Consider the following 17,616-nt stretch of genomic DNA (forward strand, 5'->3'; position numbering starts at 1 on the left):
TTTTTGTCTTTTTATGAGATTTCAATTGCTAAGTGGTTAGTATAAGTTATGCATAGCAGTAGGTAACATCAGTTGTTTGCTATAACAAGATTTTAAATGAACAATGAAATTCCAGAGTTCACGCGATAAAGACAAAGCTGAAAGAAAGCGGAAAGCTGAGATTGCCCGGCTGCGCAGAGAGAAGATCATGGCCCAGATGTCTGAGATGCAACGGCACTTCATTAATGAAAATAAAGAACTCTTTCAACAGACTTTGGAGGAACTAGATACTTCAGCCTCCGGTGTACATGATAACAGGTAAAGCAAAAAAGAAATTAAAATGAGATTTCATTAACTTTTACATCACTACATTGCTACTGTTTAAAGCAAACAACAGGTTTTTCGTGGTCTTCATGGAGAGCTATTCAAAAATTTGAGGTTTTTAAAAAAAGCAATAAAGGGAACTTACTTTCACTTACTGTCAAGATTGTAGGATAAATATTTATTTCTCCCTCTTCCCACGTTCGTAGTGCTCAGTGTAAGCAGATAAATAACTTTTTTTTTTTCCTGTAAGACCATCCAACAGAGTTGTTAATTTCTCAAGAAGAGAAAACAAAGAGAAGGAATTTTTTTTTGAAGAGATAATGTTATCAAACATACTAAATTGGACATAGCTGATGCATGTTTGTCACTTGTGGATGATGAATACAACTGTTAGAATAAATACAATTGTTAAATATAATTTGAAAGAAATAAGGATAGCAAACATGGCCACTATTGTACGGATATAACCTTTTTTTCTACAAAGTATTTTTTCATAATTATTTTTGGGGACATAGGTATTGATATATACTTGCCAAAATTATTTTTCGTCAGAGTATTTAACATAGACAGAGATGTTTATTAATCGCATTTAAAGCATGATCTGTTTTTGAGGTGGTGTTTTGTTGTTGTTGGTGTTTTTTGTTGTTTTGTTTTTTTTCCAAATACTGTGCTCACTAGTATCTTTTGAATATTTTAGCCCTGTAATTTCAGATGCAAAACTCACAGCTTTGGGACCAGAGCAAACCAGAGTGGCTGAACACAGGCAGGTGGTTATGTGTATATTGTGTCAAGAAGAACAAGAAGTTAAAGTGGACAGCAGGGCTATGGTCTTGGCAGCATTTATTCAAAGATCAACTGTGTTATCTAAAAACAGAAACAAAATTATCCCAGACCCTGGTAAGTGATATTCATAGTTGTCTTCAATGTTACGAATTTCAGAGTTGCCTGTAATGACCACATGCTTTTTATAAAGCAGTATAGCTTCACTTTCTCATGTTAGCTGTATAATTGTGAATGACTTCATTGTGATCAGTWGCAGAATTCCTGTGTTTTTTGTGTGCGGTAGAGTGCATTCTAAATAACAAAAAGTAACTGCAAAGCATTATCAAAAAACCTTTCAACAGCCATTTATGGGGAATTATTTATAACTATAAAAATATATTTTTATATAACTATATAAATAGTTATATAACTATTTATAACATAACTATATATGTATATAAATAAAAATATAACTATTAAACCCCTTCCTCAAGTTTTGGGGCTAGTATACTTAAACTACTCACATAAATGCTTCCACTTTGTATAATGTTGTGTACTGCTGTGAAAGCACAAGATGTATCTTTGCTTCTTCTTAGTTTTATTATCTGAAATGGCTCTTAGCCATAATAAACAAACAGAACAAAATGACCTTCCTCCTCCCCCCCCCCCCAAAAAAAAAAAACAAACTTGGATTTAAGATAACTGTTTCTGAAACAGCTCACATCTTGATTAACAGCATTATTAATGGCATAGTATATGTAAATACGTAGGAAATACTGCACCAAATCTTTATGCACTCTGATATTGAAAATTAATGTTTTTAGTCTATTTTTTAATGGTGCTGAACAATGAAAACTGCAGGTAAATCTTGGTGATGAGTGCCATGGCTCAGCACCTTCAAGTACTTAATTTGAAGTGTAAATATAGTATACATGCTCAATACAGAATGACATGGTATTTTTCACACGACAGAAAAAGTTGTTATGCATTAGCAATATGATTTGTTTCATCAAATGAATAATACTTCTGTGGTACATTAGAGTTCTTAACAATGTATGTAAATGCAGTAGCCTTTATCTAGCCTTTAGCAGCTAAGTTATTTTGGTAGATAAATGCTTATTCTAAAGCGATATTTTTTCTTAATGTAGATAAATATGACCCATTATTCATGCACCCAGATCTGTCATGTGGAACACACACGGGTAGCTGTGGACATATTATGCATGCTCATTGTTGGCAAAGGTAAAAGCTGTGCTTACATTTTTCAGTCCAAATAGCATGTCAGCTGTCACTGTGCCTAGTGATGCTAATTTTAATTAATACTACTTAATAAATTTAAAAATGAATGTTATGAAGCAATGAAAGTTTTCTGAATTAAAAGGAAACCAGAAGTCAGTTATAATAAAGAATATTATAAACACTTAAAGTAATTTTGATTTACTATCTCTCATCAAGATGAGAAGAATGTGAGGCCACTCATGGCAGTTCTCATTCTCTTTGGATATTTATCCATGCGCATAGTCTGTGGYGCACGTATATCTGAGCCCTGTAGCTCACACTTTCTTTGTTTTTAGCAGTTCAGTAATAGACATGTTCCTGCTCCTTCTTGACCTCTCTGCTGAATTACACTCTTCAATTCTTCCATCCAGTTAACATTGATACCCTTCCTAGGGGCATGTTGACAAACTCTTCATTTCCTAGGCTGGGAAGGAGTACGAAATCAGGCTTTAGGTTTTGCCTTCTGGGTACATTGTTGGTGATGTCCAGCGGTGTAAGAACACAAGCCTCTTAAGAGCACCCAGAGCAGCCTAGGCAGAAGCCCAGAAGTTCTGTGGCTGTAAGTGCTCAGTGATCCTGAGCAGGTCTCAGCTGCAGTCTCTGATACCATTGCTCACTGAAGTTGTGGTGTTCCTGGTCTTGTTACATAGCAGATATACTGCCCTGTGTGGTTACCATTGACTCCTGGAAGTATCCTTAGATGCCTGTATTCAGAGACCACTTTTGGGTAGTAGTCATCAAGCATGYTCTAAACCATCCCAAAGGTTTCTGAAACAGTAGTTACATTTAGCAAAGCAGTGAATTTAGTTCCTTTTCATGCAAGATTCAGAGATCAACCAGCAGTTGTTCTGGTTCTGGCTCAATTATGATCTGTAAAGGAATATACACAGGAATAAAAAAATAAAGTGTTCAAGGCATCTCCCTTAAAATTTCATGTAAAACTGAAATTTAAGTGTTTTTTAAATCCCTCAACATTCTCTACTTTTCCCAATTTGTGATCCCAAAATGTGATTTTGACACATTTTGCATGTCAATGAATTTTTATCACTGATGGATTTTGGCTGACAATTAGGTGTAACCAGCAATTAGTAATACTTGGTCAGTCAGAAGGTAGGTGTTTTCATATAGACAATTTTCTTATGTAGATAGARTGCTTTCAGGAGTATTCATGAATTTGTTTTAAAATGATATTTGAATAACATGTCATTAATATCTTGCTTTTTTCTTAAAGGTATTTTGACGCTGTCCAAGCAAAAGAGCAACGAAGACAGCAAAGATTACGGGTACACACAAGTTATGATGTAGAAAACGGTGAATTCCTTTGCCCACTTTGTGAATGTTTAAGCAACACTGTTATCCCTCTGCTTCCTCCACCAAGAGCTTTATTCAACAGGTCTGTTTGCTTTATAAACACTCTCAATAATTTTTTTTTTTAAAACTAGGCTGTCCTTCTGTACACTTGTTGTTTTGATTATAAAAATAATCCTCAAAATTAGGCTTCCCATCGGAGCTATTCTTAAAGAGAGATACATCTATGTATTACTTTGTCATATCAGCTTGGGGAATGGATTTTAATTTGAAGAACTTTATTGCAAGTGAAACTGCATAAACTGTTAAAGGAATCAAACACCATAAATTGCAGATTTACGATCTTCCATTGTTAGAGCAATTCCTAGGATGTTGGACTATGCRTAAACCAAACCAAAACGAAAAAACTCAAAACAGTCCCAAAAGATAAAACAAAAGGCTATTCATGATCTCTGGAACAAACAACTTTTATTTATTTTTTTTGCTTTTTCAAAATGTTTACTCTTTCCAGTTTTAATAATCAAATGGATTGCCTCCTTGCTGCTTTTAATTTATGTCACTTCCTCACATAAATTCTGTGTGGTTCTATGCTGTTCTGTGGTTTCAAATATAGCATGCGAACAGTAAAAGGATAGTAAAATGTAGGACCTGCAGGGAAAAGACTTAAAATATGGAAATGAGCAAACAGCCGAGAAAAGAGCCTGTTGAGAAGAAGAACATGAAATGCCTATGAAATGACTCATAGGGAGAAAGAAGAAAAAAGAAAAGTAAAAAATGAAAAGTTATAAGCCAAAGGTTCTTGCAACAAATTAGTAGCCACTTCACTTTCTTTATGATATGTGAGTTATAACTACATTTTTACCTTTAGGAGCACAAAACTAGGCGTAGTGTCTCTGAAGAAGTATGAGAGAAGGAATCTAAAGCATCTATAACCTTTCTGTACCTACACACTGTCATTTGCCTATAGTTAGGCAAGAGATGTTACTAACTTATACAGACGTTAATTTTTATAATATCTGTATCATAGTTGGTCTTTAAATAATGGATATATTCTGTTTATGTTTTTGGACAGGTTAGATTTTTCAGGTCAACCAAACCTAGCTCACTGGATCAAAACAGTATGCCAGCAAATAAAAGCACTATATTTACTTAGAGATGAAGGCTGCGCAAGTAAGTCGAAAGAACTGTGTGTATCTGTCTGTGAAAATGTTAAAACGTTCCTGAAACAGGCCCAGTATTATGTTTCTACCACAGTGGAGTTCAGAGGTGGTGGCAGAAGTGGTGAGAATAACTTGGAATTTCAGTTTCTAGTGCTCTGAGCCTGTGATTTTTTTTTTATAATGTAAAAATTACATATAGGTGAATAATCAGTGTGCATTTTTCTTGTTCATATAGGTAACTCTGGTAGTTCAGAAAAAATGGATGAGCTGCAATTACCTGAAGGATTTAGACCTGATTTCCAACCGAAGTATGTTTTTGTATCTTAAAAAATCATGAAAATTTATCATCAAACTGTAACATTCAAATGTCAAATTCATGCTGTAATATCTGAGTAATGAAGGCAAAAATACGAATTTTCATTTAATTAGAAAAACTGGTTCTATTATTGTGATAATATTGAAGACTAACCCATAAACAGTAAATAATGTGATAGAATTTCAGGGGAGATGTGATTCATAGGTGTGCCAAGAAGATCCTTTTGTTTTTTAAATAAACTTCAATGTCACAGTTAAACTTTATTCCCCCTTCTTATTTATAACTGATTTAAGGATTCACAGTTATAGCTTAGCACTCTAAATACGWTAAAGACTGAAATTGAGAGTATATTGATATGTAATTTCAGTTGTTATGCTATGTTTCTGTTATCTTTGTGGGTTGGATGTTCTTAATACTAACAAATGGGAACATTTCCAGTCCAATAATAAAAATAATTGTGAGAGTATCTGGCACAGAAAAGAGGTTATTGAGTAGTTTGAATCAAAGTAAGATACTGAAGTTCTCACTTAAAATTTACAAATCAGAGCATTCAGGTGTGGGGTGTATGCTCCTCTCTGAAAGAATTAGTCTGACAGTGAGAGAAATAATAAATTAGTAATATTGTTTTCCTTGCTTCAGGAATCCTTATTCTGAGAGCATTAAAGAAATGTTGACAACTTTTGGTACAGCCACATATAAAGTGGGTTTGAAGGTTCATCCAAACGAAGAAGATCCACGTGTACCTATAATGTGCTGGGGAAGCTGTGCTTATACAATACAGACAATAGGTAAAAAAGTACTCATTTTGTTCCTTTGTTTGTTTTCAGGCTTTAGTTAAATTCACAGCACTGAAATGTCTTCATTTTTTATTTTTCCCAGAACGAATTTTAGCTGATGAAGATAAACCATTATTTGGCCATTTACCTTGCCGACAGGTGAGGATCTACTAGCAATTCTTCCCTGAGTTGATGGAACAAGAAGGACTTGTGCTTCTTCAATGCAGAATGTCTGAAGTTTTAAACTGTGTTCATTTAGCAGTTTTCTCTGTATTTAGCTAACTGATATCTGATTTTAATCAATCTATTTAAAAATCACGTACATGTGTAGCTTTGTAAGGCCAGGGTTCTCATGGTAACGATCAAAATAAGACTAAAAAGAACTTATACGTTTGCACAAACATAAGTATCTTTGTCACATATTACACTCTGCTCCCATTAAATGTGCAACAAAGGGGCGTGAATAGAGTGATATGAGGGAAAAAGTCCTTTCATTTTAAAGGACACATTTAACTGTGGCAGTGTGTTTTTCTTTGTTTTTAAAGGATGACTGCCTTACATCCTTGACAAGATTTGCAGCAGCTCATTGGACAGTTTCATCTCTTTCAGCAGTACAAGGTCACTTTTGTACTCTCTTAGCATGTAAGTTCACTACTTTATTCTATTTTTTTCTGAAGAAATGACATAGAAATGTAATTATGGAAAAATTGTTACAGTTCTTATAACACAAAGATCATATAGAGGATATAGAGATTTTAACTAAGAGACTGAGAGCTGGTACTTTTACCTGTGTAGCTATACATATTTCATTGCAATGTGGAAAACCAGCATTTCTTTTAGTCTGCAGTTCCAACATAAATTTCAAGAGAAGCACAGATATTTTGCAGTGAAGGGTAGCTATAGATTCTTCCCAGTATTYCTGCTTTTAGACAAACACGTAGGGCAGAGGAGAAGGGAACATGGTCTTTTACAGAAGAGAAGTAATACCTTGAATATTACTTAGTCTTTGTCTTTATTCTGCTGCACGCATAAGCAATACAAGACATACGCTATCGGAGTAGTGTGAAGTGGTACTCACTTTGCTGTAAATTATTTTGGTTTTGCTTCATTTCAGTACAGTATACTCAAATAGGGAAAGAGTTTTTCTCTAGTGATATTGAACAACTCTAGAATTCATGCATTTCTGGCCAAAAATTTCACATTTGTTTATTAAGTATGATAAGCACATTAGCCAATGAGATGGCTCTCATTTTGTAACCGAAATACATTAAAATCTTTTCATGTACAAATATTTAATTGTTTTTTCTCTTTAAAATATTCAGCACTGGTGCCTAATGAAAAAAATGGAAATCTTCCATGTATACTTGATATCGATATGTTTCACTTGTTGGTAAGTTTTCCATAATGTATTATTAATAATGTTGTGATCTCATATGCACTTTTCTATGTCAAACAATAGCAAACTTTCTGCCTAACTCTGGGTTAGGAGCAGCTGTCATTCTGTTATGTCATAGCTGACTAGCTACTTCCAGAATTAGCCCTACCAAATATCCTGCTTAAAAGGGCATAATTGCAGCATTAACATAGGAAAATGGGGAGATTCAAAAGGAAAAGGAATACTATTGCTTCCTTGTTTTCTTTTACAGGTAAGCTTGGTGCTCTCTTTCCCTGCCATACATTGTCAGGATTTTTCAGGGGTTAGTCTTGGCACTGGAGATCTTCACTTGTTTCATCTTGTCACTATGGCACACATAATACAAATTTTACTTACCTCATCAACAGGTAACTTTTTAACACTTCCTTTCAGGTTTTTATTGAAATGGTTACTCAAACCTGTGCTTGGAAAACAATACAGTGCTATTGGTAAATATATGCAGGTTACACTGGTAAAATAAAATTGTTGATATTCTTTTTTTTTTTTCCACTTTCCAGTAACTATTGATAAATTATATTCATGAAAGTTCACTCTGTCATTTTTTGCACTGAAAGTTTTGGTGGCRTAGCTAGTCACAAACCCTAGCTTTCTAGCTAGTTACTGTGCCTGTAAGTATTTACCGCAAAAACTTGGCACGTATGCTTTGCATGATGAACAAGTTGTAGTTAATGAAGAGAATCAAGGCTTCTTCAGGCAAGAGGAACTGGATAAGCTGTAGCATGCCAAAAGCAGGAAGACATCAAGCAAGCAAACCAGTGCCTTACTGAAGCTGACAGTAGCATATATGTGCCACAAGATGTGCGGCAGARTAACTTTTTCCAGAATGCCATACAATAGCTTGAGTTTTCCAGTGGAATATGTCACTTAGTTTTGGCCTTTTTCTCAAAAACGGAAAAATTACATTCTTGCTCTATAAACTGTGGAAGAAATTTATTGTTCCTTTACTTTTCAGAGGAGAATGGCATGGATCAAGAAAATGCTAGCAGTGAAGAAGAAGTAGCTGTGCTTACGCTACATAAATTTCTTTGCCAGTGTACAGGAAGGTAAAATGACAATGTTCAGATATTTTATAATTTTCACTCCTGGACTTGACACTAACTACAAACAGAATTCTATGTACTAATGCTGTTAAAGCTTGTATTTTTAACTCTAACTCCTGCATCTTGTTCCTTATCCACTGCTTCTAGGTAGCCTTTCCACTGACTAGTCCTATAACTTCTTCTGAGCCCAGCATTATACTCTGGAACAGTGTTTTTCAGTCAGTTTGCAGATACACATGAATCTGGAATTGGTGGTATCTGAGTCCAGAGCACTTTCTAGGATGTAAAATGTCTGTGCAAATTTTTCCTTATTTTATTGTCAAAGTTTGATACATTTTTAGAAATCTATAATTCAGTGTTTTTCTTAGCGTTAGTTTTGATGTAAACACTTACTACATAACACTTGTTTCAGCTAARTTGCTTAAATGAAATATGATTGAAGATTTATTACAAAGCTTTTCATTATTGCTTTTTAAGTGCCTTGAAAGAAATTTCCTCGGGCTGGCACCTGTGGAAGAACCTAAAAGCTGGTATCATGCCTTTCCTGAGATGTTCTGCTTTGTTTTTTCATTACTTAAATGGAGTCCCAGCACCCTCGGAAACAGAAGGTACTGCCTGCTTACCAGTATTTGTAGTAACTCAGCTTTTCAAAAGACGCAAAGATTGACTGACAAAATAAACTATGTTTAAACTCATTTTAGGAGGAAGCTAAATGGAATGAATGTTGAATTGTTATCACTACAGAATTGCGCTGTGTAACAAAAGCAAAAAAAAATTGTTTAAAAATTTTTTTTTCGTGTAAGGAACTAATGCAGATTTTCGTTGTCCTAGATTATTTAAATTGTTGTTTTTCTGTTAAGAAGTGACATTTTGACTATATCAAATCTCTTGTTGATTACTGTTTTGAAATGAGCCCTACTTTTGTTTGCACAGATTTCTTTGAAATCAGCATTGAGCTAATGTTTAAAATCTCCAAATACACAGATGCTATATTATAGTATAAATAGCCAGTTTTGGTAACTTCTTTTACTGTGCACCACGTAGGGTTTGTGCAGGGCCTGAATGTAAATCTAGAGATTTTAATTATGATTAAAACATCCCATAAGTAGATTTACAGTACTTCAGGCTTCCCGTTTTATAACTGAAGTTTGATGCTTTGCTGAGCTGACATTAAAATAGTCCTTTTTTCCTTGTCACATGGTATCTTTATGAATAGTGGTCAGTGGGGCATTAGAGTTGGTTGTAGGAGAGCATAAGGGGAAGACTTTGCTTCGCTGTTGCGATGCCTGAATCCCAGGGGGTTGGATTGCCCTGCAGGTCCCCTCCCTGAGGGGTGTCCTCATCGTGGCTGTAAGGCCAAGGTGGGATGAGGGGGTCTTGCTTTCCCTTTACACTCCTGCTGCCCAGGACCCACTGACCCCACGGTTGCCCTCTGTTGCCCGTCTGTAGGGTTTTGGGGAGAGGGTGGCAAGAAGGGATCGCTGTTGATCATGGGAGGGAAGGGCACAGCTTTCTTCATAGTTTTCTCCACTCAATTATTCTGGAGCAAAAGAGTCTGTGCCGCAGAATAAACACTCGGGCTCCCTTTCCGGAAAGGTGGGAGCAGAGGCCAGGGGGTCAGACCAGTACACAAGCATCATGGATAAGGCCATAGAGCAGTTGACTGATTGTGTCCCTGAGCTTGTGCCAGGGGCTACAAAGGRCATGAAATAGCTTTTTGACTGACAATGTTAAAGCAAGATATACTGAGTTGTAGAGGCCATAGAACTCTCTGTGCTTCTTCTATGACTAGGCTTGAAGAATGCTTCAAGGGGATGGTTGAAGTAACTTGTTCGCCATTGCATGCGGTTCTCCAGCACGTGCAGTCTGGAGCCTTTACCGGCATTCTTTCATAATACATTTTGGGGGTGTGGGAATACAGTTAAGAGAAATAAAAAAGAAAAAGTGGAATTAAAAGGATGGTTGTCCTGTTTAAGGTTGCATTTCATTTACTGTAGAGAGTGTTTAATGTGTGAAAGAATACTATACTTGTAAAATAAAGTATAATAGTATAAATAAGAGCTATACATTTTTTTTTCGCTTTATTCACAGTAAGTGGAACAAACCAGTTTGAACATTTATGTAGCTATCTTTCCTTGCCAAACAACCTCATTTGCCTTTTTCAAGAAAATAGTGAAATTATGAACACAGTAATAGAAAGGTAAGGAGAGYTTTTATATTTAGTTTAAATATAGTAACTAATTTTGCACTAGATAGTATTACTAGTCTTTTCCCATGAGTGCATATACGAAGTGAATGATAAATTTTGAAAAGTGTTTGAGAGACATTTTGAAATAAATTGAGTACATCTATTCGAGATTTAAACAAAGTTTTACATATTTGCTTTGGGAAAGTATTATCTGTTGAAGCTAAAATTCCATTTCTTTCTTGCAGTTGGTGTAGTAACAATGAAGTAAAAAGATATTTGGAAGGCAAGAGACATGCTATCAGGTAAACATGGAGAAATTCTAAGAGGGGAAAAATTGTAATGTTGCAGTTTTCGCTGAATACCTTTTTCTGAAAAGTGTTTRCAGTAACCTAGTATCAGTTATGTTTTACTGATTGGCAAAGACACTGTAGGGAGATAAGTGAAGAGCTTTTGTAATTCTGTAAGGAAAGTGAAACATTACTTAGATTTTAAAGTCAAAGTGRACGATTACAGTTTTATTTAGGGTGATCTGCAGTAATCAAAGGCTGTAATATTTCTTCTAATAATTCCTGTTGCAGGTTTGTACCTTCTGATTSAAGAAGGTATGTCCTTGCTGAAAGAGCTATATAATCTTTGTTTAAAAATATCAGGCACTGAAGGACTTCTTTAATTAGATTTTTAAAGAATCCACATTCTTCAGAGAAATCAACTTTGTATCAATTACTGGGAGAATAAAATGTGCTTTTCAAACGTGTTTCTGCTAAGTAATTAGTTTGAATTCAGAATACAATTAAGTAGTATTAAGTAGTATTGTGTAGTGGGCTTAGAGAAGAGTTTGAAGTGTTTCTTTTTTTTAGGGGCTGAGTGAAAGTGGTTGTAATCTGTTATCTAAACCTTAAACAAAAATAAGGTTCACGTTGTCATTAAAAAATTACTGACGCGTTTTAATCTTGTTAAATACATAAAGTCAGTCTTTCAACATTGTACATACTGAGTAACAAAAATAATAATGAATCACTTCATCTGTTAAATGCTAAGACTATTACAGAATATCCTGTACACTTAGAATAATCTGATTCTATAATTGATTTCCTGTTGTGCGTGTTAGGATTTTTGTACATGTGTTCCTTTTGCTGATTCTTAACTATCTTTCAGAGATTAACCTTTTCTAACTGGCTATTTTATTTTATTTTCTCCTCCTCCCAGCATGTTCTAGTATATTGCTTCTGTTCCAGACCTCTATATTTCAGTCTAATTCATGTTGTTCCTATAGGTAAAGATTATTAAAATTTATAGTGTATAGCATCTGCAAAAGAATTAACTTGAAATCAGAATTATTATTTCTAAGTAATACAAATATTTGATATTAAATACATACTTTTAATGACTTTTACTCTGTTTAGTATAAAAGTTGTATGAACTAGAATTGTACTGTTTTCCATTCAGCATTAGGGTTATAGTGTTTGTTTTGATCCCTTAGCTGGAAATAGCGAAGCAAAACAAACGTGTAGTGATTTCGTCATGAGGTGTCACTAAAAGCATATATATGTACATGTTGTTCTGACTTTCTGCCTGTGTTTATTCTCCAAAATTTGTTACAAATGCAACATATAATGTAAGGCAAATTTGGAGTACCCTAGTTGAGAGATGTTGTGGATTCCTTTTGTAATTTTTATCAAAYGTATTTGCCAGGATAGCTCAGGAAAGCTTCCTCTACCCCTGCCTGCCCTACCAGGTGAATAATACTTGAAGATGTCAACTGTGCCCATCACCAACAATTCTCTACATTTTAAAGGGTCTGCCTCTTGGCTTGTATGATTTGGAGAACTGCTATGTGTAGGCTAGAACTTCTTCAYAGTTTTAACTTTGAAATTTCACTGGTCAAAATATTTCCAGTATGCTCACTAAAAAAAATACTAGAAAATAACAAATATTAGCAAATAATCAATACAAAAGTGTTTTAATTCCTAGTTAATGCATGGTTGTTTAGGGCCCAGTGTATCACAGTAATTTTAGATCTAGCTTATTACAGCTGTGGAGTTATGTGTTGACAATGGATGAAAATGATGAAAGATATCAAAGCTTAAATTTAAAGAGTTAATTATTCACAGATGCTGTTTGGATGGCACTTAGGAAAACATGAATGAATTTGAAATGAGTGTGTGTTATTTATTGAACTTTGAGTAGTTAATTTGATTGTTTCATTCTAGCTATGCAAGAGAATCCAACAAATTAATAGACCTTCCGGATGACTACAGCTGTCTCATTAATCAAGCATCTAATTTCTCGTAAGTTGTATGCAATTATAATGAAGACTCTTAAAGCCTTTTGTTGTTTCTGATGAACTGGAAAATCCCCTAGCTTAAAACCCTTGCAAAGACGGTTTATGGATGTGTATAGCTCTGTTAATGGCCCATATTGATTGTCATCTCTTCTAGCAAAAATTCTGTGCATTTCAATGAAACAGAAATTGTGGAGATCTGACTATAAATTTTCAAAAATGCTTTTGAATCTGCTTGTGCTGTTTGGAGAGTATACATACCATGGAATTTCTTTTTCCTTAACAAAAGGTGTCCGAAATCAGGTGGTGATAAAAGCAGAGCCCCAACATTGTGCCTTGTGTGTGGGACCATGCTATGTTCTCAAAGTTACTGTTGTCAGACTGAATTAGAAGGAGAAGATGTTGGAGCCTGTACTGCACATACATACACTTGTGGCTCTGGAGTGGGCATATTCCTTAGGTAAGGAACTCAGTATCTCTAATTATAGAAGGGAGACAGTGTGTGTGGACATGAAATAGTTCATTCTGTAAATGTGATTGTAGGGGTCTTTTTATGAAGAAAGCTATACTTGCAAATTATTTATTAATAGCATTTATTAAAAACTAAATGCATTTATGTTCCTTATACTTCAGTCTATTCTGACCTTGTTTCTCTGAATAGAAGATATCACAGAAAATTCAAATCTCATTTTAAAGAGGATGTGTTTTCTATGTATGTTTTTGTTTCCACTGAAGTATTACAAAACAATGAAGGTAAATTCCTTGATGATCTTTTTCTTTGGAAACATGAGAATTTTAGTTGTCTTCCTGCAAACTTAATCCACAACTATCTCAGAACTGTTGTATCATGATGTTGCAGTAAATCTGTCATAGGTCTTATTATACATATACAAGGAGAGGTTAGATGATATATACTTTTGCCTTGGCAAAGATTAGTGAAAAATGAAATTGTATTTTCTTGTGGTGGTTGTGGGGTAATTTATACAGATTGCAAATAATATAGGATTTGTGAAACTGCATTGTTTTTAATTGGTAATAATTAGTAAGGTCTTTAATTCAAAAGAGTACTCTTAATCTGTACGTGCATATTATACAAAACAAAGCTAGTTGAGAAATGGAACAGCAGTATCCATGACAGCAGGAGAAACTATTCACTTATAGCTAAAACGTTCTCTGTGTGTCTATCCAGAGTGCGAGAATGTCAGGTGCTATTTTTAGCTGGAAAAACAAAGGGCTGCTTCTATCCTCCTCCTTACCTTGATGACTATGGAGAGACAGACCAGGGACTCAGGTAAATATTTAAGTTTTAAATATATACTAAATACAGTCTTAAAAGCTTGTAAAATAATGGTGTTYGTTACTTTAAGTGATGTAGGCAGTATTTTGACATTGCTGTTGTCTAATATCTTCAAACGTTTTAATGCTAATATGTATTTTTGTTTAAAACGTGTAATGGAAGATCTCTTTCTGGTTATAAAGAGTTGTCCTGAAGTGTGAAACCTTAAATATTTTTGTCTATGATGTTTTCTAGAAGATACTGCAAAAAATCATGTTTGTATAGTGTATTTATTTGTATCATTGTCTGTATTAATTTAGTATTAAGGGAAGATGCTGTAAGATGATTTTATTTAATGTGGTTGTTCTGTGTCTAAATTTCTGTCTTTGCTTCCAAAAATATATTTTGTGGACTTGGTATTGCAAATACTTACTAGTTTAAAATTTGTCAAGAGCATACAATATAAGTTGGTTTGATGTGGAAAGATTGCTGAGGACCTGTATTCAGACTTTGGTGAACTGCACATTAGATTCCCAAAGGCTGAAGGGGACCTCTGAGTAGTAAGGGATGGGAAGCACCAGGCTGCACCCTCAAAACATGCTAATTAAAACGTTTGTTGATTTGGCATGACAGGAGAGATGTTAAAGGGTTTTAAAAGTATTCTGTGTAGCGTCTGACTGTGTGTACTGGTTGCCATGTTTTATCATTCCTAATAAGTGTTATTTCCTTTTCAGACGTGGGAATCCCTTACATCTGTGTAAAGAGCGATTTAAAAAGATTCAAAAACTCTGGCAGCAGCACAGTATCACAGAGGAGATTGGACATGCACAAGAAGCAAATCAAACACTAGTTGGCATTGATTGGCAGCATTTATAATAGCTATCTGCTGAAGACTGGAACTTTATTACGATTTTTTGTAACTCAGTAAGATTTCCAAAGGAGGGATTAGAAAAAAAAAGGTCTGAGAAAATAAAATGAACCCGGTCCTTTTATTTAATCTTTGTTTTACAATGTATTTCATAAAAATACCAATTAACAATAACCAAGTAAACTACTTTCTATGTAAGCAAGTTTTATTAGTCATATAATTTGCACTGTGCTTCCTTCACAGAAACCTCTTGGGTTATAAACCTGGGCAAATGAACTTGAGTTTCTGATACAAAAGAATGACTCTTTTTGGAAGTCTATGATTTTTTTTTCTTAGAAACTACAAGAGGATAAAGACTGCTGGAACAGAAACTAGATAGAGCACAATTATGGATTGTGTTTTGCCCTTTGCTAGTAATCTGAGCCGTTTTATTTATTATTCTGCATTTTAATACTTAAGCTGTGTGTACATGCAATGGAATGAAGTAAGGAAGCAAATAATGTAGCAAATGGATGTATCTGTCTGCATCAGTGGGTAATTCACTCTTACACTCGGTGTATCTAAAATGATTTTGTCATTTGTACTCTTGCAGCTTTCTTGCTTCCAGATATTTTTTTCTTACTAAAAGCCTAACACTAGCTTTATGAGTAAATGAATTTAATTTAAAACTTTCTCCAGAGCATTGCACTCCTTAGAATTATGTAGTTTACAATTTGAATATAGCCGGGAAACCCTTTTAATTATGTGATTGGTTGTTGATATTAAGGGGTTGACATTGTGCTTTAGAAGTTATTTTAAGGTAATAACAATGCATAAAATGTCAGGTGAAGGCTAATTTCCTGTTAATTTGTAGAAGCACAGAGGATATTTTCTTCATTTTTGCTAACAGTCAACTTTTAAGGTGCGAATCCCATCTCCTTCTTGTTGCAGACAAACTGGTTTCCTCTGACTTTAAAGGGCCATGATCACACTACCCAAATCTTGAATCTCTTCATTTTTTTTCTGTTGTACCGTCAAGTATATTTACTTTTTGGCTTGATTTAAAGCTCTGTAAAGATGTTTGCATATAGTATATTTTATAAATATATTCTATAACTGCGCAGATTTGCACTTGATATGAGGGTGCCTGAAGGCAGTGAGTTTTCTAGTTGTATGTAATTAGACCGCCGAGGTGTCTCTAAAAAGTGACATTGTTTATTGAGTTAAAAAATAAAATAAAATCCATTATCTTTATCTCTCCTATCTTCTGACAAAGTAGTAATATCTTAATTTACATAGTTCTGTTTCTTTAATAATCTGTAGTTGTTCTAGTTGTCTTACTTTCTGATTTCATCTTCAGCCCAAATAAGCAATCCCTTTAATTGTCTGCTGTGTCTTCAGTTACACTTGGTCTGACAGGATTGTTTGTATTTTTACAGATTTAATGCTTCAGGTAAATTTTGTATATTCATGGTGTACAGGACAATTTTGCAAACATTCAGTAACAGTATTGAGTGAAGATGTGAAATATGAAATAAAGAAATTTGGCCAATTTTGATTCCCCTTTCTTAAARACAGTATTATACAGACTACTTTTTGTCTCTATAAGTGTTGTAGATCTGATCATTTATATAGTGCTGTCACTTTTTATGAAGAGACCTGCAGATGTTGCAGGATAAAAACCAGGCACTAAATGCTTCATCTCTGCCTTCTATTTCAGTTAGATTGCTATATCAACAATTTACTGTGCATTTGAAAATCCTCTCTTTCGTGATATTACTGCTCCTTTAAACAGAGACTTAAGTTGTATGCCACAGTTTCAGATAATATATAATTGCCTTGAAATTTTTCGTTTTCCTGTAAGCATATTAAAAACRTAATTGATTAATGATATTGACAGATTTTTTTGTGCAAAGCAGAATTTGTAAAACAAACTTGATGGCAAGACAACATTTTCTTTGGAATCAGAATCGGGGATTGTGAGGCTGAATAATTGCAAAGTTCACAATTTATCATTTTTGTAAATTTAGTCATTCTTTATTCAGACTTTTATGATCTGTTTTGCATGTGTTAATTGTAGAAATGCTTATATATATTCAGTATCAGGGAAACGATCTGTAATAAATTGGCTATAACTTTAATATTGTGGATTATGTGTACAATCTGGAATGTGGGAGAAAAACACAAAATCCCCAAACCAGAAACCAGCAACAACAGAAAAGAAACAAAAAAGCTGAAAGCATCAAATAAATGATTTTGCTGTTGATATTAAGTACTTTTTAAACTTTATTTTTAGAATTTTGCTGAGCTTGATGCTTCAGGTATGTCACCTTGTTAATCACAAGCTAACAAAAATACCTGGATGTGCAACATCTGCAGTTCCTGGGCTAAAAATGTAAGGTGATTATATTATTAATGTCAGTTGCTTCAGTCAGCTAAACCTTTCTTGACCTCTACCAAAAAGTCCTATAATCATTTTAAAGGATGAAGATGAATTTTATAAAGGGATGAAGGTTGGGGTTCACAGTAATGTTTTTACTCTGTTGATATTTAAAGGTAACACTTGTCTGTACTCTCCCTAATCTAATAGGCTCTCTCTTATTTTGGTGAAAGTACATGACAAGAATGCCAGGCCCGATGCCTCCT

At 34.3% G+C, this 17,616-nt stretch overlaps 1 protein-coding gene across 2 annotated transcripts in view; it reads left to right on the forward strand.

The window, feature by feature from the left end:
* UBR2 (ubiquitin protein ligase E3 component n-recognin 2) overlaps positions 1–17,242 on the forward strand; it is a 57,020-nt gene extending 39,778 nt beyond the window's left edge. For both annotated transcript variants that reach the window (XM_085315817.1, XM_085315818.1), the window contains exons 29-47: positions 116–297; positions 1,001–1,200; positions 2,214–2,307; positions 3,575–3,736; positions 4,724–4,821; positions 5,047–5,119; positions 5,767–5,915; positions 6,007–6,062; positions 6,449–6,545; positions 7,226–7,293; positions 7,550–7,685; positions 8,291–8,381; positions 8,856–8,986; positions 10,470–10,578; positions 10,812–10,868; positions 12,777–12,854; positions 13,137–13,307; positions 14,037–14,138; positions 14,858–17,242. In XM_085315817.1, coding sequence (XP_085171943.1) covers positions 116–297; positions 1,001–1,200; positions 2,214–2,307; positions 3,575–3,736; positions 4,724–4,821; positions 5,047–5,119; positions 5,767–5,915; positions 6,007–6,062; positions 6,449–6,545; positions 7,226–7,293; positions 7,550–7,685; positions 8,291–8,381; positions 8,856–8,986; positions 10,470–10,578; positions 10,812–10,868; positions 12,777–12,854; positions 13,137–13,307; positions 14,037–14,138; positions 14,858–14,999 — 2,196 coding nt within the window. In that variant the 3' untranslated portion in view covers positions 15,000–17,242. The remainder of the gene's footprint in view (positions 1–115; positions 298–1,000; positions 1,201–2,213; positions 2,308–3,574; positions 3,737–4,723; positions 4,822–5,046; positions 5,120–5,766; positions 5,916–6,006; positions 6,063–6,448; positions 6,546–7,225; positions 7,294–7,549; positions 7,686–8,290; positions 8,382–8,855; positions 8,987–10,469; positions 10,579–10,811; positions 10,869–12,776; positions 12,855–13,136; positions 13,308–14,036; positions 14,139–14,857) is intronic.
* Positions 17,243–17,616: the final 374 nt, after the last annotated feature.

This window comes from Rhea americana, unplaced genomic scaffold (assembly GCF_003343005.1).
Source record: "Rhea americana isolate MKP2758 unplaced genomic scaffold, rheAme1 scaffold_44, whole genome shotgun sequence".
NCBI lineage: Eukaryota > Metazoa > Chordata > Aves > Rheiformes > Rheidae > Rhea > Rhea americana.